At 42.8% G+C, this 21,174-nt stretch overlaps 1 protein-coding gene across 2 annotated transcripts in view; it reads left to right on the top strand.

Annotated features, from left to right (window-relative positions):
* Positions 1–21,174, top strand: part of Usp46 (ubiquitin specific peptidase 46) — a 60,555-nt gene that overhangs the window by 10,780 nt on the left and 28,601 nt on the right. For both annotated transcript variants that reach the window (XM_048363914.1, XM_048363913.1), the window contains exons 2-4: positions 16,310–16,390; positions 19,725–19,938; positions 20,560–20,789. In XM_048363914.1, the coding sequence (XP_048219871.1) occupies positions 16,310–16,390; positions 19,725–19,938; positions 20,560–20,789 (525 nt within the window). The remainder of the gene's footprint in view (positions 1–16,309; positions 16,391–19,724; positions 19,939–20,559; positions 20,790–21,174) is intronic.

Below are 21,174 nucleotides of genomic sequence, written 5' to 3'. Positions count from 1 at the left end.
CAACCTATGTTGCCTATAAGCTTGCTAAAGCAGTGTGCCATTCACAGACTTCTTGGTCTTTGCCCATGGGGTAAAGTGGGGTAAAATGTTTGTAAAATGGAGTGTGTGTGTGTGTGTGTGTGTGTGTGTGTGTGTGTGAGAGTGAGATGGTACTGGAGTATTCGGGCTTAAATTCAGGGCTCAGTCCCTTAGCTTTTTCACTCAAGGCTGGCACTCTATCCACAGACCCACTTCATGAGTTTTTTGGTGGTTAACAGACTTTTGTGCATGGGCTGACTTTGAACTTGGATCCTCAGTTCTCTTTCACTTTATTTTTTTTTATTTTTTATTTTTTGCCAGTCCTAGGCCTTGGACTCAGGGCCTGAGCACTGTCCCCAGCTTCTCTTTGCTCAAGGCTAGCTCTCTGCCACTTGAGCCACAGCACCACTTCTGGCCGTTTTCTATATATGTGGTGCTGAGGAATTGAACCCAGGTCTTCATGTATACAAGTCAAGCACTCTTGCCACTAGGCCATATTCCCAGCCCCTTGGATCCTCAGTTCTCAGTCTCCTGAGTAGCTAGGACTGTAGGCATGAGCCACCAGCACCCAGCTAGAATGGTGTCTTGGTGTATTTTTAGTTGCACCTTTCATATTAGAAGTGAGTTTGAGCAGCCATTCCCATGTTTAGGAGAAAACACTCAATCTCATTTAATGTGTTGCTGTTGGCAATTATTTTCTAAGTATGCAAGAAAGGATCCACTTTATTTTCAATCTTCTTCAGGCCACTGTTTTTGTAAAATACAATAAAAAAGAATCATTAGCAAAATGGAGAGATAAATAAAACACACACCTCAATTGTTTCCAGTTGTGGGTCTTGAACTCAGGGCCTGGGAGCTGTCCTTGAGCTTTTTGGCTCAAGGCTAGAGCTCTACCACCTTGAGCCACAGCTCCACTTCCAGTTTTCTGGTGGTTAATTGGAGATGAGTCTCACAGAGGGGCTGGGAATATGGCCTAGTGGCAAGAGTGCTTGCCTCATATACATGAAGCCCTGGGTTCAATTCCCCAGCACCACATATACAGAAAATGGCCAGAAGTGGCGCTGTGACTCAAGGGGCAGAGTGCTAGCCTTGAGCAAAAAGAAGCCAGGGTCAGTGCTCAGGCCCTGAGTCCAAGCCCCAGGACTGGCCAAAAAAAAAAAATAAATAAAAAAATAGAGTTTCACAGAGGGGCTGGGAATATGGCCTAGTGGCCCTGAGTCCAAGGCCTAGAACTGGCAAAAACAAAACAAACAAACAAAAGTCTCACAGACTTTCCTGCCTGAGCTTGTTTTGAAACATGACCTCTTAGCCTCCTGAGTAGCTAGGGTTACAGTCATGAGCCACCAGCACCCGGCTCAGGGTGACTTCTTGAATGTTCTCCATGCTGTGAGGAGAGGGGACCAAGGCCTTTTTTGGGGGAAAGGCTATGATTCTTGGGTTTAAATTCCAAGCCTCACACTTAACTCTGAGCCATGCCTCCAGTCCTGTTTTTTGCCCGGTGTGTGTGTGTGTGTGTGTGTGTGTGTGTGTGTGTGTGTTTCAGTTCTGGCACTTAAACTTAGGGTCTGATGCTGTTCTGAACTTTTTCTAGTGCTTTACTATTTGAGCCACAGCTCTATTTCTGGCTTTTTACTGGTTAATTAGATATAAGAATCTCATGGACTTCCTGCCCAGGTTGGCTTCAACCTTTGATCCCCTTAGATCTCAGCTGCTTGAGTAGCTAGAATTATAGGTATGAGCCACTGAAGCTTGGCTTTTGCTGTGTTTTTTTTTTTGAGGGGGGGATGCTATCCCTGAGCTCCTTTTGCTCATGACTAGTGCTTTACCACTTTGAGCTACAGCTCTTCTTCCAGTTTTTGAGTGGTTGCTTGGAGACTGAAGTCTCACAGGGACTTTTCTGCCCAGGCTGGCTTCAAACTGTGAACCTCAGATCTCAGCCTTGTGAGTAGCTAGGATTACAGGTGTGACCCACCAGCTCATAGCTTGCTATTCCTATTTTTTTTTCCTTCTTTTTTTTTTGTCCTATAGCTTGAACTCTGGGTCCAGGTGCTGACCATAAGCTGCTTTTGCTCAAGGCTACCACTTGTGTCACAGTGCCAGTGCCAGCTTCTTCTGTGATTAATTGGCGATAAGAGCCTAAGGATTTTCCTGCCCTGGCTGGTTTCGAACCCTGATCCTCAGATCTCAGCCTTCTGAGTCGTTAAGATTACAGATGTAAGCCACTGGTACCTGGCTGTTGCTGTTACTTTAAAAATAAGGTCTTGCTCCTCTTTAGGTGTGTCCTGAGCTGCAATCTGCATGTTTTATGTTTCTCAGTTATTAGGATGGCAGGTACATGCCACTGTGTCCATCTTTCCTTTAGTGAGATGCAGTCTCATGGGTTTTTCTGCCCAGGCTGTCCTTGAATTTGCAATCTTCTCAGAGGGTCATGCTTTTCACCCATGAAGACCTTGAGCTTGGAAGTGGCCATGGAAGGCTGGGGAGAGAAGAGGGTTAGTAGTTTTTCCAGCTAGAGGTTCTAGCAGATCTTCACTGTTCCTTCTTATTAGCGATTTTGCACCAGTATGCTGTCGAGTATCTAGATTTCTACGTTAGTAGTTGTAGGTGTTTTGGCTTCTGTGTGAGGATCCCTGATCATAAAATTAAGTTGATTGATTTTTTTTTTCCTGAGTAATTCTCCCCCACCCAATCCAATGTCATGGAATATCAGGGAGGGAGACACATGGCAGCATGGTACATGATGACATTCTGTTTGCCTTCTTCTGAGTGGTAGACTCCTGTTAAAGTCTGAAGAGGATGGTTATTTAACCAGGGTTTAGTTTCGTAGAGTAATGACCACTGACTTCTGCCTCCTGCTTGGTTGACCATGGCAAGTTAATTAACTTCCACTGGTCCTGTTCGCTCACCTGTGGAGTGAGTACAATACCACTGCCACTGAAGAACTGGGTACAGTGTGAGATGACTGTGTGTGGCTCAGTGGGATAGGGCTTTGTGGTGAACTTTGCCAAGCCAGCAGGATGGTCATCCGTAGCCACCCGAGATGTGCTCGGTGATTAGATGATGTTTGATAGCCACTGGCCAAAGTGGATGTGCTCTCCACCCAATCTTTGCCTCTGCAGCGCAGGCAGAAAGACCCTCTCTCCTGACTTGTGGTCAGGAGCTAAGATTCTGGGATCAGATGATCTGCTTCTGCTCTTAGTGGCTGAGTAAGCCTGGCTGCTTTCCATTTTCCCATGAGATTGAGAGTCATCTGCCCTGGGTTAATGGGTAGGATTAAATGAATAATATATTAGGTGAGAAGGTCTCTAAATAATAAATGGCAAAACTGCTCACCCTGGAGCAAACCTACCCTAGTGCCTTGTCCACAGCAGACACTACATGGTGGTGGCAAGTCAATCAGACATCATTATCACTTATATAAAGCCTTCTCTATAAAGGAGTGACTATTTTAGGCTTTGTGGACCATCATGTCTCTTGTCACTATGACACAACTCTGTCATTGTGTTGCAAAGAAGTTGCAGGGAGTAGATAAATGCTCATGGCTGTGATCCAATAAGACTTTATTTATAAAAGTTGTTGATGGGTCACATTCAGTCTATAGGCTGTCATTGCAAACCTGTGGTCTTAGTTGGAGGACAGATGTTAAATAATCATAAGCAGTTATGCTATTACAAAATGTACTGTGAAGGAACAGGCAGGGTGCTGTGAACGGGAAGGCCCAGGGCGGAGGTGGCACTGGTCACTTGGTGAGGAGGAGGCAGCCAGAGAGGGAGGGAGAGTGGGTCAGCCTGGGGGCGGCTCTGAGGAGGGAGCACTGGCCCACATGTGGCCCAGTCAAGAGTTCCAGCATCACTGTCTGCATTTGTATCTTCTAAAGGCCTGGTGGATATTCTGTAGCTTTCATTGGATGCAGAAAACACTTTTCCCTCTATATAATTACTGCCAATTCTGCCCTTCACTCCCTGTTCCCACTGACCCCAGCCCAGAGAGATGAGCTCTACTGGTATAATCACATTTTGTTCTTCATACTTCTAGTACTTTCCCCCTCAATCTGCATCCTGTTGCTCTTGTTATATTGTCATTATCCTTGCAGGAATTGAGAAGATTTCTAAGAATTTAGAAATTAGGGAATTAAGGTTGTTTCTTAATCCATGATGACATGTGAACCGGCTTACTCCTTAGAATTCTTCTTCTTTTTGTAAAAAAAAAATCTCACTCTCTCTGCTTTTTAGGACAACATTCTTTTCTTATTTAGATAAAGATTTCAAGCCTTTGAAACAATTATGAGAATCTTTTCTTTTGATAGAGAAAGTGAGGCAAAAAGGAAGTGATGGGCACTAGATGAGTCAGGAGCCTCCTGCCAAGGTGCCAGGCGGGCCAAGGAAAAGTTAGGGCAGTGAAACTATAATGATTAAGAAGTAGCAATCTCTGTGCCCAGTCCCTTTTCAAAGGATTTTGTGCATGTTTTACTCCTTTGATTCCTCACAAGAATTCTACGAATAGGATACTGTTTCCTTCTTTCCTCCCTCCCTCCCTCCCTCCCTCCCTCCCTCCCTCCCTCCCTCCCTCCCTTCCTCCCTTCCTTCCTCTCTCCCTCCTGCCCTCCCTCCCGCCCTCCCTTCCTTCCTCTCTCCCTCCTGCCCTCCCTCCCGCCCTCCCTCCCTCCCTCCCTTCTTTCCTTCCTTCCTTCCTTCCTTCCTTCCTTCCTTCCTTCCTTCCTTCCTTCCTTCCTTCCTTCCTTCCTTCCTTCCTTCCTTCCTTCCTTCCCCCTCTCTCTTCTCTCTGTCTCTGTCTGTCTGTCTGTCTCTGCCAATCCTGGGGATTGAACTCATGTCTTTTTTGGCTTTTTCCCTCATAGCTGGGGCTCTATCACTTGAGCCACCTCCACTTCCTTGCTGGTTAATTAAGAGTCTCACAGCTTTGTCTGTGTGGGTTGGCTTTGAACTTTGATCCTAAGATCTCAGCTTCCCGAGCAGCTAGGTAGGATTGCACTGAGCTACAGGCACTGAGTTTTGTCTCTGTCTTATTTTATTATTTTATTTTATTTTTTGTGTGTCAGTACTCAGGGCCTGGGTGCTGTCTCAGTTTTTTTTTTACTTCAGGCTGGTTCTCTACCACTTGTGCCACAGCTCCATATCTGGCTTTTTGGTGGCTAACGAAATAAGAATCCCACAGGCTTTCCTGCCTGGGCTAGGTTTGAACTTGTGATCCTTAGCTCCTCAGCCATCTGAGTAACTAGGATTATGGGCATGAGCCACCAGTGCCTGGCTAAACTTTTATTATTTATTTATTTTTATTTTAATGTAGGGAAAATAATGTTATCCATTTTAGGGGATTATTGAGGGGATTAAGCTGAGTAAATAATGCAGAAAATGCTCAGACAAGTGACTGGACACAGTAAATGCTACTTGTGAGTCAGTATCATTATTATTAATTACATCCACTTTTCCCTTAAACATCCTGGAACTGTAGCAGGTGGCTCCTGACTCAACTACAGACCTTGGGCTGAACTGAATCACTTCCTTTTTACTTCACTTTCTTGACAAGGTTATTTTGGAATGACTGCTGGCATCAGAAGTCTAGAATGTTAGACTAAAGGAGTAAGTTAGTCCTTTATGTAGGTTTTTCCCCCCTTGTGGTACTAGGGTTTAAACTCAGGGCCTTACACTGGTTAGGTAGGCACTCTGCTACTGATCCAGCCCTCATTTTTTTGAGATAGGGTCTTGCTTCCCGCCCTGTCATATAAGTGGACTGTGATATGCCTATTTTAGGTTTCCCATCATAGCTGAAATGAAACCTTCCATTAACATGGAGATTTCAGGACTTCTTTTCTCCCCCCAGGCTGGTCTAGAGTGATGATGCTTCCTATCTCAGCCTTCTAGATAAGGTAGGATGACAGGTGCATACCATTGTGCCCAGCTATAGGTTGACAAGGGGTCTTGTGAATTTTTCTTCCTGGGCTAGTCTTGAACTGTGACACCTCCCCCCCCCCCACTTTTATCAGCCTTCCAAATAACTAAGATTACAGACATGAGCCATTGGTTCCTGGCTGTTATATACTTTTGAACTTTGAAAATGTCATTGGTTTAGTAGCCTGTTGAATATAGGCCTAAAAATGGTGTTTTAGTAGGAGCATCTATTTTATTCATGCATTATAACTAATGGCTTAGTTCTCTGTGTACGTGGATGTAATCATTACATGGTATCTTTGGCCTTTTTAGTGTCCCCTCTGGACTCTGTTCAAATTTGAAAGAGAGGCTGTGTGCCATGGGATGCAGAGACATGAGTAGCTTTAGTGAGATTTTGGGCAAGTAAGTCTCCACCTCTGGGAACATGGTCAGACACTGTCATTGTCATTGTTTCAGTTATTTCCTCCTCCTTGGCAAGAGTCTTTCTCTATATTTTCCTCAAGGAAGAAATGCTAGCTTGTTTCCTTTGTAAGTTTTTTTTTAATTGTCTTGAAAAGGAATTGCTTTCTATATCATTATATATGACTCATTCTTTTGAGTCGTTGTTGTTTTATTTGGTGTGTCACTAATACCCTCAGTAGTCTTAGAATTGCTTTCCAAGGTGCTTTGAAAGCTAACATTATAGCCTGCTTGTTGGGACCTGTCCCAACTCAGATTCTATTTTTAATAAGGTTGGCTGCATTATTTTTCAAAGGTTACCACTTTTTTTAAACTGATGGAAATAAGAAGTTTGTTTCAGACCCTATGGTTTACCCCTGTGTATGCATTCTTTCTTCAGAATCTGGTCATATAACAATTCTTTTCATTGCCTCCCTGTTGCCTTTTGAGCCATTGTGCTGGCTGGCACAAATGGAGTGCAGGCTTTTGGCTTTGTAAAGCACTTCACAATGTATATAGTACTGGCAACATTCACAGTTCTTCATTTTCTCTGCTGCCCTGTGGAACAGGGGGAGCAGAAGATCAACAACTTGACCTCTCAGCCAGGAAACCTCCAAAGAGAGGCAAAGTGACTGAAATCAGAGGAAAATAAATACTGCCAGGGAAAAAAGGGGCAAATACAACCGGAAGTATGTGCTGTGGAGCCTTTAGTAAGTAGTCTGATGGGAAATAGCTCACTAAATTTTTTTATTAAATTTATTTCATTTTCAGTACCAAACAATTATACATACTCATAATAAAAAAGCTCTGCATCTCCCAGCATCGTTAATAATTTCTTAAGTGTTGATTAGGAGTGGTGATGTGTGCCACCCACCTACTAAAAGAGACACAAGACTCACTTGAGTCCTAGAGTTCAGGACCAGCCTGGCGCACGTGGTGAGACCTTATCTCCATTTGCTTTCCCTCTCACCAGGGGAAAAAACAACAACAACCCTCCAAAACCCAAGCCAAGCAAAATAAATAATAATTTTTCTGTTATTCCATTAAGATGTAACTATTGAATACTGGTCTTCTTTGTCCACCTCGTGTTCTTCAGATATAGAAGAGTACTAGACACAAAATGGGTACAAGGCTGGGAAGCACTAAATTGATTGAATGATGTTATTTCCAGGAGTGTTCCATCTACATTGTTACTCTATACTATTTTCTTATTACCCTAGCTTGGATAAATTTTTATACTTGTGTAGGAACTTTATTTAAAATGTTTATATTGAATTTTATATGTATATATTCCAAATTATTTAACCAGTTCAAAAAAACTTTTTTGTAAGCCATGGGGCTTGAACTTCTAGGTGTTGTTCCTGAGCTTTTTTGCTCAAGGCTTTTTTGCTCTACCACTTTGAGCCACAGCTCCACTTCCAGTTTTATGTGGTTAACTGGAGATGAGTCTCACAGTTTCCTTCCCTGGGCTAGCTTTGAACCATGATCCTCAGATCTCAGCCTCCTGAGTAGCTAGGATTATAGGTGTGAGCCACCAGCACGGGGTCTAGTTCAATCTTTTTCTGTTTACAAGTCTTGCTGCAAACACTACCTGAGCTATCAACTCCAAATTGTCCCCTCAATATTCATTTTCCATCCCTAATGCAAGAGAAATATTTAACTGGACTGACTTCTTAGGTAAAGACCATTTTTTACCAGCCTCCCTTGCAGCTAAGTATAGCCTTGGGACTAGATTAGATTTTGGCCAGTGGTTGTATGAAAAGTAATATGTGAGTCTTCCAGGAGCATGCATACAAGCTAGGTGTGGTCCCTACTGTTTTTCCATATCCCCTTGGCAGAAGTTATTTGTGGTAGGAGCTAGAGAAGCTATCCTAATTTCAAAGCAAACATCTGGCTCTTGAGGACAACAGAGCAATGAGATAAATGAAAGCAATAGATAAGTTTTGTCTGATGAAATTATCACTCATACACATATAAATCACAAAAATGAGAAAAGATGAAAGGATTCTGAATCCTCCAGTACATTAGAGCTGTGACATTAGACCTACATCATCTTGAACATTTATATGAATGAGATAAACCCATTTTTCCATCTTGCCAAAGCCATACATATTATTTGGGTCACTGTTTCAGGCTTCTTCTCTCTTCCCATTTCTGTGACTATGTATGTGGAATAAATTGAAGTAGAATTGAAGGGTTGAAGGACATGGTCATTTACATTGCTGTTTGATACTGCCCAATTCACTTTTTAGCACTCATCATCATTGTCATCATTTATGAAACATTCCCTATCCTATCTGTTGCTTTATCATATATATATTTTACCTTTAACATATTTAACCCATAAATATGCTAAAAATCCATAAAGATTCTTGTAGCCAAAGGAAAATAGTATTATTTGAAGCAAGAGTTTCTTTCCAATTGTCAATATCAGTGACATTCTGTATCCATGGAAACCAGTTCCTGGAGTGTGTCTATAAGAGGGATGAGAGAGTAGGGAAGTGGTGGAGGGTACCACTCATGCCTCATTGAACAGCACGCACATCTGTATTAAAAAAAACTGTCACACACACCATCCCCACTTGTGTATCCATCCAGCTATCCTCCCATCCAGCAGATGCCATGAGCTTACTGTGTGCTTCCCCTGAGAATGCACCATTGCGTAGGTCAGAGAAGTCCTTTGCTCTCATTTAGAGTAAGGAGCAGGGCATATTTTAATGCTTGTATAAACAAGAATTGGGAATATATAAGGGCGACACACAGGATGCTGTGACTGGGAGTAGAGTCTGAGGAGGGAGGAGGTATCCTAATTTCCTATTGCTGTTGTAAAAAATGGCTGTAAACTTAGTAGCTTCAAAAACAGAACTTTAATATCATTTAGTTTTGGATGTCAGAGGTTGTTAAACAAAGGTGTGACCCAGATTGCAGACTTTCCCAAGACTAGGGAAAGTCTCTCTCGACTTCAGGGGGGTTCTGCAGGTCGCTTGTATTCCTTGGCTCATGGGCCCTTCCATCTCTGAGCTGGCAGTGTAGCATCTTTAGTCTCTCTTACCTCTGCTTCCTCCATCACTGATTCTGATCTTCTTGCCTCCCTCTCATGAGGATTCTTGCGACTGTGCTGAGCCCACTTGGAAAATCCAGGGCAACCTCATCTCAAGATCCTTAAGTTAGTCATAGCAGCAAAGTCCCTTTGGCTGGTAGGATCATAGTGCCAAAGGTAGAATGGGATGTGGATGTCTGGGGAGGGGTGTGATTCTGTCAATTGTGAAGACTGAACAGAGAGGGGCAGTGGCCTGTGAAGAATTTCCTGAGGGGCTCATCTTCAAGCCAGTCTTACGGAGGGTTAGAGGGTAGGGACAGAATGCTAGAGGATGAGTGGGGAGGGGATGTGAGGTGACTAGGGACATTGGGCTAGGCAAAGTAGAGAGGAGAATAAATGGTGACAGTGTGAAGTCACTGGAGGATTCCAAAGCAGATCTGGTTTTCACAGAGCCTTTTGTTGCAGTACTGACAGTGGGTTAGGGCGAGCGTGGTGGGCTCTGGAGTCTGTATGGGAGGTGGTAGGCATTCTGATAGGAGATCCTGGCAGCCTGTCTTGGCTGGAGGCAGTGGAGTGTGACAGGGCCTGGGATGGAGAGATTTAAGGAGCAGCAATCCATAGAGCACGGTGATGGATGGGAGCAGCGGTCAGCAGGGGATGTTGGGCTTGACCCTGAGGTACTGGCATGAACTCAGAGGAGGAGGATGGCGTGTGTCATTTACTAAGTGGAGAAAGGCCAAAGGAGTGAGAAACCTAGTTTGGGTAAATGGATGTTGAGTGCTTGTCGGAATGCCAGTGTTTGTGCTGTGTGGAGCTCAGAAGTGAGGTTTTGAGATCGAGTTGGAAATGGTTGGCTTGCAGCTGCTGATTGAAGCCATGGAAAAATTACTGTCTGACTCTAGAGAGAAAAGCTAAGGGGACAGGGTTGGGCGATGGGTCACCTGTGGAGAAAGCTAACCATCTGAAAGCACTTTTGCTGAAGTCTGCAACATTTGGAGTTCAGCAGGGATGATATGGAGATAGAACCTAGAAGAGGATCAGGCAAGCTTTATTTTTGTTGCTATCATTAATTTAATGTGATTCTGGAGATCACACTCAGAGCCTTGTGGGTGCTAGGCAAGTGTTTCACCCCTGAGCCACTTCTTCGGCTGTAGAACAATGTGTTTTGTGAGAAGACTCAGAGCTTAGGAAATAGAAATGTCTTACAGAAGATGTTATTATGAGAAACTTCAAGTAGTACTATATTAACATTCTAGGCTGCTGATGCTATTATATTCTCTTAGTGGCTTAAACAATCCAGATTATCTGTCTTACAGTCTGGATGTTCAAAATGGGTTTGCTTGGGCCAAAGTTAAGGTGGTGCAGGGCTGCATTCTTCCTAGAGGCTCCAATGGAAGTTTCCGTTTCTAGGCTGTTCCAGCACTTAGTGGCTGCCTGCATTCCTGGGCTCCATCCCATCCTTCATATTCAAAACTCCCAGTGGCCAGTTGAGTCTTCATACACTCTGCTGTGTCCTGCTTCTGCCTCCCACATTGAAGGTCACTGCATAATTCAGAACTATGGTCCTGAAAATGGTCCATACTTTAAGATCAGTAGATTCACAAATTAATACCATCTTCCTTTGCTATGGAAGGCAATGTATTCACTCATTTGGGGATGAAGACATTCCCTTGGGTGATCATTTTTCTACCTATACACAGTCATGAGCTACTCTACTTTGAAAGTAGAGCCTGTACAGTTAGTTATGCACAAAGCACTCAATGATGGACAACTACATTACTAGTTTACTCATTCATGATGGCATTTGCTACGGGATACTGTATTCAAATGCACTCATTTCACTTATATAAAACAACATGCTATGTGTGTAACAGTATGCACCTTGTGGCCACAGACCACACATCCTCTGTTACCATGTCTTTTGATTACATCCTTTTCTTTGTGCTTGGTTTGATTTGTTTGTCTTAGGAGCAATAGGCTGTCACACACACACACACACACACACACACACACGCCTATGTGTGGAGTAGGCTAGACTATCTTGGCTGGTATAGTGCATTCTATGATGTTCACACAGTGACAAAATTGCATAAAGACAGTTTTCTCAGAAAATGTCCCCGTGGTTAAGTGATGCATGACTATATGTGTAGAAACATAAATAGAATAGTGTGAGCCCACTCAGGCACATCACTCAGCATCTCCCCTCCCCCACACCTTCCCATATCTCTTATCTTAGAGATCATCTGTAAGTTTTTCAGTAAAGACAAGTTTAAAGAGAGTAAGCTCTGGATGAGAAGTAGGAATGGCGGTGGTAATTGAGGGAGATATTTGGGAGAGATACAGACTGGTGTGTGTGTGTGTGTGTGTGTGTGTGTGTGTGTGTGTGTGTGTGTGTACGAGAGCGAGAGAGAGAGAGAGAACAGGGAGAGAGAGAAGGGAGATGCTGAAAGACATTTAATGGTTTTATTTTTTGGTAGTACAGGGGTTTAATCTGCCATCTGAGCCATGCCTCCAGCCTGGATGTCTAACTTTGGGTGAGATAGATTTAATAAGGACAGATCCTTTGGCAAGAGAGCCATATTTGCCAGTTATGAGAGAGGCATGTAGGTGTGTTACTGATAGTAAATAAAGGGACTCCTTGTCTGTTGATTGTCATTTGTTTTTCTAAGTGGGAGAGGTAAAGTGAGTAGGGTAGAAGGAATGCTGAAGTTCTGGGAAGCCTGGGTAATGTTGTACACGGTCATAGTAAAGAGGAGAGTGAATACACTGGAGACATGGTAGAATATGGGACATGTTGAGTGCTTCTGGAATTGGCTGGATTCCAGTGGATCTGGTCAGCATGGTGACTTGACTTTTCCCACTCTAGCATTGTCTGAGTGCATGTTCAGAGGAGGTGGACAATGTGGTTCATACTGGGTTTAGTTTTTTTGGTATATCCAAAGGCCCCAGGGTATAGGAGGTCTTAGAAGGCTATTCAGCTTAGAAAGCTGAATAAGAAAGAATAGATCAGATGTTTTGATGTGGCCTATGTATGGCTATGATGATATACTTAGAGAAGCCATTGAGTGAAACCGTGCTTGGATGTTCAGTGATTCTCTGGAAATCAGGATTGCAGGGGATGATCAGATATCCTTACATGGGTAGCTGAGTTCGAGTGGAATGACTAGGAAAATAGGATATGGAGTTGCTGAGAGAGCAGAGTAGGCGATAGCTCATGTGCATGAGTGCTGAAACCATCTAGGACAGTGGGCAAGATTTGAAGTATGTAAAGGTAGGTCCTCTGTGAGCTGGAGGGGAGGCTGTTGAAGCAAAGATAAAGGAAAGTCTTTGTACCAGGGTACCTGGCATCAGAAAGGGAGGCACTTTGGTGAGGGTGAAGGTATAATGATCAGGCCCAGCCTGCTTTTCCTCCTGACCCTTCCATACCATCGTATATGTTGTGTAAGAGAATGAACATGCTTGATCTGAAGGTGGTGAGGAGTGTGGACCTCAGAGAAGAGCCAGGGCTCACTGAAAACACAGTAAGCTAATTTTATTCTCTCTTTGCCCTTGTGCTATGGAGGTGCTCCTAGCAGTGTCTGAGACTGTGTGTCTCCAAGATCACTGCCCTCATAGATTCCCCTCCAGAAAGGGGTAAAAATACTAAGATGGGTAGGGAAGAGCAGATACAATCCAAGAATTAACAAGTAGCAGAAATCATAGATTAACTTAGATCTTTTGCTTTTTTTTTCCCCCATGGCGACTTAACAAGATCTATTTTCATGTGCTGTATTTTTATATCTGACATTTCTCCTGGGCTCTATGCCATATATTCTAATTATCCTTGAAAATGGCAAGGAATATATTTAAGGTACATTATTTACATCAATATGTGATTGAGAAGTCACCTTATTGAAAAATTTGTAGTGATTTTTGCCAATGCCATAAGATGCTGCCCTAGTTTGTTGTGTTATTTCAAAAGTTCAACCTTGTGCATGGAGTCACAATATTGTGAAGGCAATGACACCTGGCTCACTAGGGAGAGCTGTTAAAACTATTGCACACAAGTGAGCATTGAGCCCTGAGTCTCAGATGACAGGGAGAGGGTTTTAGATGGGTAAGATAGAGGAAAGGAATCAGAAAACAAGTAAAAACAGAATTTTGCTATAGATATGTCATTTCTGCTGTGAAGGGGAGAGCCAGCGTTGTTCTCTTTGCTTAGGTTTGGGTTATCTTTTTTTTTTTTTTGCCAGTCCTGGAGCTTAAACCCAGGGCCTGAGCATTGTCCTTGAGCTTATTTTGCTCAAGGCTAGCACTCTACCACTTGAGCCACAGTGCCACTTCTGGCTTTTTTTTTTTTTTTTTTTTTTTGTATGTGGTGCTGAGGAATTGAACCCAGGGCTACGTGCATGCTAGGCAAGCACTCTACCACAAAGCCACATTCTCAGCCCAGGCTTAGGTTATCTTATATTAAATGTTTGCTTGGCAGCAAGTAGACATTTTCACTGGTTCCCAGGCTGCTTTTTGGGCTATTTCTTCCTGGGAGAGAGATGCTACACATATGAGTGAAAAGTATTACTGTTGTTGTTGTTGTGCCTGTCTTGGAGCTTGAACTCAGGGCCTGAGAGTTGTCTCTGATCATTTGTGCTCAAGGCTACCACTCTACCACTTAAGCCACACCTCCACTCTGGCTTAACCCCTCCCCCCATAGTTAATTGAAGATAAGAGTTTTACGAATTTTCCTTCCCAGGCTAGTTTTGAACTGTGTGATCCGTAGAGCGTAGCTTTCTGAGCAGCTAGGATTATAGGCATGAGCCATCAGTGCTAGGCTAGTATTCTTATTCTTATTCTTATTATTTTTGCCAGTCCTGGGCCTTAGACTCAGGGCCTGAGCACTGTCCCTGGCTTCTTTTTGCTCAAGGCTAGCACTCTGCCACTTGAGCCACAGTGCCACTTCTGGCCATTTTCTATATATGTGGTGCTGGGGAATCGAACCCAGGGCTTCAGGTATACAAGGCAAGCGCTCTTGCCACTAGGCCATATTCCCAGCCCCAGTATTATTATTTTTAACAAGAACTTCTTCATTTCCTTTTCCTCTCTGTGAGCTACATATCTTTTGTGGTCGCCTGAGAAAGTGAGAAAGCTATGGAATGATGGGTGACCCACATGATAGATGGGAGCCTGCCTGCCCCACTGCTCAGATCCATGGGCCTGTAGCCACATATCAGTTATCTGCTGATCAAACGATACTCTAAAAGTTGTGTTTGTGTTGATTACTTGTGGATTGTTTTCTTGATATTCTCTACACAAAGCTATGTAAGGTTTATATTGTATTAGGGATCGAAAATCATTAAGAAATGATTTAACGTAGATGGGAAGATGTGAGTAGATTATAAGCAAAATTATACAAGGGATCTGTGCATCTCCTCATGGGTCCTGGAACTAGTCCCACATGGATAATGACGGATGACTGTACTTAACTAGTTGTTCTGAACTTTCATCACTTTCCCTGTTCCCAGCAGACTCATCTAGGCCTGGGAAAGTAATGATAATCTACCACTAGTGACTGGTCTGTAGTGGGGCTTGGTCAATGTTGTAGTGGTTTTCTTTTTTCTCCATCTCTCTCTCTCTCTCTCTCTCTCTCTCTCTCTCTCTTTCTCCTCCCTCCCTCCCTCTTTCCTTCCCTCCCTTCCTTCCTTCATGTGTGTATGTATGTGAGCTGTGGGGCTTGAACTCAGGGCTTGGGCACTTTCCCTTAGCTTTTTCAGTCAAGGCTGGTGCTCTACCACTTGAGCAACACCTCTACTTTTGGCTTTTTTTCTGGTGATTATTGGAGAGAAGTCTTATGGACTTTCCTGTCCAGGCTGTGTTCACACTGTGATCCTCAGATCTCAACCACTTGAGAATCTAGGATTACAAGGTGTGAGCTACGGTTACCATGTTTGGTCAATATTTTAAGAAATAGGATTTCTCTGTGTGTGATTTTGTTAAAATGAAGGGCTGTCATGTGTGATTGCTGGGTTCGACCCCTAGCTCTACCCTGTACTGACTAAGGCACATTCTTCAACCCTTTTGAGCCTTTGAGTTTCTTGTCTGTTAGACAGGAGTCATTATGGCACCTACTTCATATAGTAGTTAATGAGGATGAGCAGCATAGTCCTGGTATGTAGCAAGATAACCTAGTAGTTGTTGTGATCATGTTATGATCAGGGGGTCATATGACTTACCATCTGATATCATTATTCACATTGTTTGTTGGACATTTCCCTTCCCAGCAAGGCGGCCTTCCCTGACCACTCCATGGAAAGGTGCAGCTGTAATGTCCTGCCTGTGCCATTTCCCACAGTATTTTTCCAGTGCATTATCACCTCTCAGTGTAATGCCTGATGTACTTGCTCATGCTTCAGGCCATCTCCATCTACTAAAATGGGAATTCCATGAGAGCAGCCATCCGCATCTGTTTTGTTCCATTGTCTTTTCAATGCCTATTCCCAGAGACCAATGTCTGTCTCAGTGAGTGCCCAATAAATCCTTACCAGAATGAAGAATTTGATTTTGAAAGTGGCAATATATTTCTAGGCACTGTGTTTCTAAAGCTGATTCAGCTGTTAGGAACGCCAGTGTTTTACACAGAAGTTCTTTGAGATAGCTTCCTCATTTGCCTATCTATCTAAAAACATCCTTTCCTCAGGAAAGATGATAGAAGCCACATAGGACAGGGCTGAACAAGTGAGATGAGAATGGAACTGATGTTATTAACTAGTCTACCGGTTCACTAACTTCTGACCCTTTTTCTTTCAGCCTGAGTGTCCACAAATGCCTTGTTTATAGGGAGATGCTTGTCACAGTAATGCACTGGCTTAAGTTCATTGTATTCTCTCATCTATTTTCCATGCAATAGAACTTTTGGTATGTTTTCTTTCAGGGCACCAATGCCTCTGCTCTGGAAAAAGACATTGGTCCAGAGCAGTTTCCAATCAATGAACACTACTTCGGATTGGTCAATGTAAGTAATTAACATTTAATATTTTTTCATCAAACATGTTAACTCATTTGACACACTCCTCTGCTCTTTTTTTTTTCTGCTTGTTTATTTCTTTGCTTATTTTTGAGACAAGGTCTTCCTGTGTATCTCAGGTTAGCCTGGAACTTGCTGTGTCACCTCAGGCTGGCCTTGAACTTTTGATCCTGCTGTCTGGACTTCCTGAGTGCTGGGATTACAGGCATGTACCTTGCCCGCCTCCCATTTTCATCACTACTATTTTTTTTGTGTGTGCTGGGCCTAAAGCATGAATTTAGAGCCTATGTGATGTCCCTGACCTTTTTTGCTCAAGGCTAGGGCTCTATACTTTGAGCTACAGCTCTGCTTCCATTTTTTTTGGTGAGTAATTGGAGATAAGAGTCTCAGGGACTTTCCTATCCAGGTTGGCTTCTAACCAAGATCCTCAGATTTCAGCTTCTTGAGTAACTAGGATTACAGGTAAGAGCCACCAGTTCCTGGCTCGTGATAACTAATTTTTAAAACAATTTTTATGTTCTTTAGATAGTAGAAGTAGCAAACATTTGTCAGGGGTATTTTAATCTATTTTTGAGAATATTAGTTGTTCTAGAAAATGGTCTTAACTACTAAATTATGTGATCAAGTTCACAACCCCTCCTTGTGCTTCCCACACATCACTTTCATGGTGATTTCATGAGCCTTTGTAGCTAAATCCACTTTATCTTTCCTTCCTCTGTCATGCGGGTCAGCTCTTCAGGAAGTCTTCAGTTTGCCATACATTGTACCACCAGTTTTCTAAGTGTTACCAGCCTGTCACCAGTAACTGCCTTACAATGTAATTTCAAAGGGAAGCTGACCCTCCATTTCCCCATCTATAAAATGGGGTTCCATCGAACCAGAGATCCTCTGAGAGAAGCAGCATGAGGCTGAGGTGTATCGAGATACGTGTTCTGTCAATGTGAGATCCATTTCTTTCCTGGGTCTTGTTTACTGGCCTGGCATAACATGACTGAAGAGTGTCTGGGTGAAAGTGAGATATCGAGTAGAAAAGACTAGAAGGAGGTAGACTTAAATAAGGAACAGGAATACAGGGCATTGTGTTGGTGAAACACTGACTTCTAGTTGTGCTAGATTTGTTTAAGCCATTGTGTGCGGGGCCTCTGCTTAGTTCTCTGAAGAGAGTTATTCAAGGCATGGGAAATACAGACACAAACTATGGCGAAAAATGAGGAATTAAGTCACTTCCTAGTTTATGTTAGACTTCTGAGAATATTAATAGCTTCATCTATGAGCTCTTGATAGTAATTTATGAAGGTTATAGTTTCTCTATAAAAGAATTTATTTCTGTTACATAAATATGTCAAAACAGATTGAAATGTATGACACTAAGAAGTCTTCTACCTGAGCATGTCATGTAAGTTTAGTGAAGTGTCCCTTTCCTTCTTGGAGACAGTGTTCAAACTAGCAGCCTATTCTTTTTTTTTTTTGTTGTTGTTGTTTTTTTTTTTCTCAAATTTTTATTATCAAACTGACGTACAGAGAGGTTACAGTATCATACGTTGGGCATTGGATACATTTCTTGTACTGTTTGTTGCCTTGTAGCCTATTCTGAGAAGTGATCTTTTTAAATCTTCATGGCTTCTTTGTAATCGGGGCTATTTATCTTATTTCTTTAGGAATTTTCCTACTTATTTTACCGTGTAGGACCAGTTCTTGAGTGAAAGTGGCAGCTGGACTCTCCCACAGAGTTGCTCTTACAGTCACTTGGTACAAATAAGATAATGGCTTTTCTCTCTCTGTAATTGTAACCTCCATGGCTTTGAGAGGGATAGAGCAGTACTGTTTGGGCCCTACTCTGATGGTAGGATACCAGGGCCTTGGGTGCTACTGGATCAGGACAATGGTCACCTTGAAAGAAACAGGAGCGAGGGTCATTTAAAAGTGAAGGTGTGGGAAGCTGGGAAGTTGGTTTGAGTCGACACCTTTTTACCTCAATTGCTCTGGAGTAGCTAAGGCACTGTGGTCTGAGCCAATGGGCAGGGATACTGGACTCTTTTTCTTGTTGGTCATGGGGCTTGAACTCAGGGCCTGGGTGCTGTCCCTAGCTTTTCTGCTCAAGGGCAGTCCTCTACCACTTTGAGCCACAGTGATACTTTCAGCGCTGGAATCTTGAAAGAGGGAAAACAGAAACAAGCTCTAGCTAAGTGGTTTCTAGTTCTTTGATTCTTTCCCTCTATTCCTCCTTAGCTTCCTCTTTCTAGCCCTCTTCCCCTTCCTCCCTGTTTTCTTCCCTCTCTTCCTTCCTCTGTGCCTTTTTCCCCCTCCTGTCATGCTTCAATTTAACCCAAGTCCTCACAAATGCGTGGCAAATACTGTACCACTGAGTTACATCTGAAACCCCTCAATTGCTTCTTGATTTGCATTTTTATTTTCCCTGTCATGAGCATTTTGATGTATTACAATTAGGCATCTTTTATCTAGCCAGCTGCTTTTCTGGGTCTCTGTATTATATAGATTTTTTTTTCTTTTCTCCCTTTCTAAGCTTCAGAAGTTCTCATTAGACTCTTTATTTGGTCAGAGTGCTTATTATCATTTTAGAGATGTCTACAGGTTGAGAAGCACCAGAGTGATACATAGGAGTCTCCTCTCACCTGTGGGGGATGTGTTCCAGAACCTCCTGCCTCTCCCCCAAGGGGATGTATTTGTGGGTAGTTTCCTATGCATATATTTGTAAATTTAATTTACAAATTAAACACAACAAGAAATAAACAATAACTAATGCCCTAATAAAGTAGCACAATTGAAACAATGTATTGGAATAAACTTAGTAGCACTTGTTTCTTAATACTAGCTCTACTTAAACCATTATGGATCAGATAACAGTGAGCTACTTCATGACTACTGCTGGGCAGGTATTGTATACAGCATGGATACAATGGGCAAAGGGACCGGACGGCTTACCTGCCATAATGTGCTATTTCATCATGCTACTTGAAATGGTGCAACACTGAAAACTGATGAATTATTTATCTCCACAAGTTTTTTTTTCATTTGAGTTTTTTAGACTGCAGTTGACTCCAGGTAATGGAAAACAGAATGTGAAACTAGAGGCGCCAGGGGACTGCTGTAGACTTTTATTCCTTTATTTCTTGATCAAGTCATCCCCCCAGTGCTTCAAGGAGTTAGCTAGTATTTGAATAGGGCAAGCTGGGCCCTGATACAGGGACATGCTGAGAATCTGGGCAGGCTCATATATCCTGGCCGTTTCTCTTCCTCCTCTGGTCCAGAGGTGGCGTGACTCAGGACAGTGACTCAAGCCACCCCTCTTGTCCTTTGGCAGTTTGGAAACACATGCTACTGTAACTCCGTGCTTCAAGCATTGTACTTCTGCCGGCCATTCCGGGAGAATGTGTTGGCATACAAAGCCCAGCAAAAAAAGAAGGAAAACCTGTTGACGTGCCTGGCAGACCTTTTTCACAGCATTGCCACACAGAAGAAGAAGGTTGGCGTCATCCCACCAAAGAAATTCATTTCCAGGCTGAGGAAGGAGAACGGTGAGTCATATGGCTTGAAATAAGGAAAGTGGGTCATTCTTTTCCAAATGAAAAGCTGATTATTATTTATTTATTGGTGCCAGTGCTGAGACTTGAACTGAGTACCTGGGTGCTGTCCCTGAGCTTTTTTTCCTCAAGGCTAGTACTCTGTCACTTGAGCCACAGCTCTGCTTCTGACTTTTTTGTTGCTTAATTGGAGATAAGCATCCCATAGACCTTCTCACCCAGACTGGCTTCAAGCCATGATCCTTCGATCTCAGTCTCCTGAGTAGCTAGGATTACAGACATGAACCATCAGCACCCAGCTCTTATTAGGGTCTTGTCAGGCAATTGCTGTTCTATAGAACATAGTAAAAATTGTGGTACTTTTTATATACCTGACTATAGGGCGAGAGGGGGAGTTAGTCCTTGGCAGGCAGCAAAATTATTCATTTTATTAGAAATGAACAAAATTATTTTGAAACTTAGACATTAAAGCTGGAGAGTGGAGCTGAATATATTCATATTCCACACCTGTCCACCCTTGCAATATAAAGAAACTGAAGCCTGGAATGTAAAACTAAGCACCTCTTTGCCTCTCAGGAACCTGAGAGTGAAATCATGACCTTCTTTCCCTTTCAGATCTCTTTGATAACTACATGCAACAGGATGCTCACGAATTTTTAAATTATTTGCTAAACACGATTGCGGACATCCTTCAGGAAGAGAAGAAACAGGAAAAGCAAAATGGGAAATTAAAAAATGGCAACATGAATGAACCTGCAGAGAATAATAAACCAGAACTCACCTGGGTCCATGAAATTTTTCAGGGAACTCTCACCAATGAAACCCGATGCTTGAACTGCGAAACTGTGAGTACCAGGGCTCTCTTGTGACTTTCCTAATGCATATTTTACAGGTTGTGTTGTGTGCGAGTGCAGCGTGGCTTAGAGTATTCAGGAGTTGCTTTTAATACATGTGGATGGTCCTGTTTATACCTGTTTGTTACACGTGTGAACTTTTGGAAGCATGCATTGATCCCACATGTCTCCTCAGTTGCTGAAGAAATAGTTGAGCACAAATCTCCTGACATGCGGGATTGTTTTGTGCTATGGGCAAATTTTAGGGTCTAAAAACTGAACTAGACCTTGACCATTGGTCTTCAAAAAGATTTTTGACTAGGAATCGGTGGCTTATACCTGTAATCCTAGCTATCTCAGGAGATCAGAGGATCATGATTTGAAGCCAGACTAGGCT

This window comes from Perognathus longimembris, chromosome 16, assembly GCF_023159225.1.
Source record: "Perognathus longimembris pacificus isolate PPM17 chromosome 16, ASM2315922v1, whole genome shotgun sequence".
Classification (NCBI taxonomy): domain Eukaryota; kingdom Metazoa; phylum Chordata; class Mammalia; order Rodentia; family Heteromyidae; genus Perognathus; species Perognathus longimembris.
Note: the sequence above shows the minus strand (reverse complement) of the source record. Positions and strands in the feature narration are given on the sequence as shown.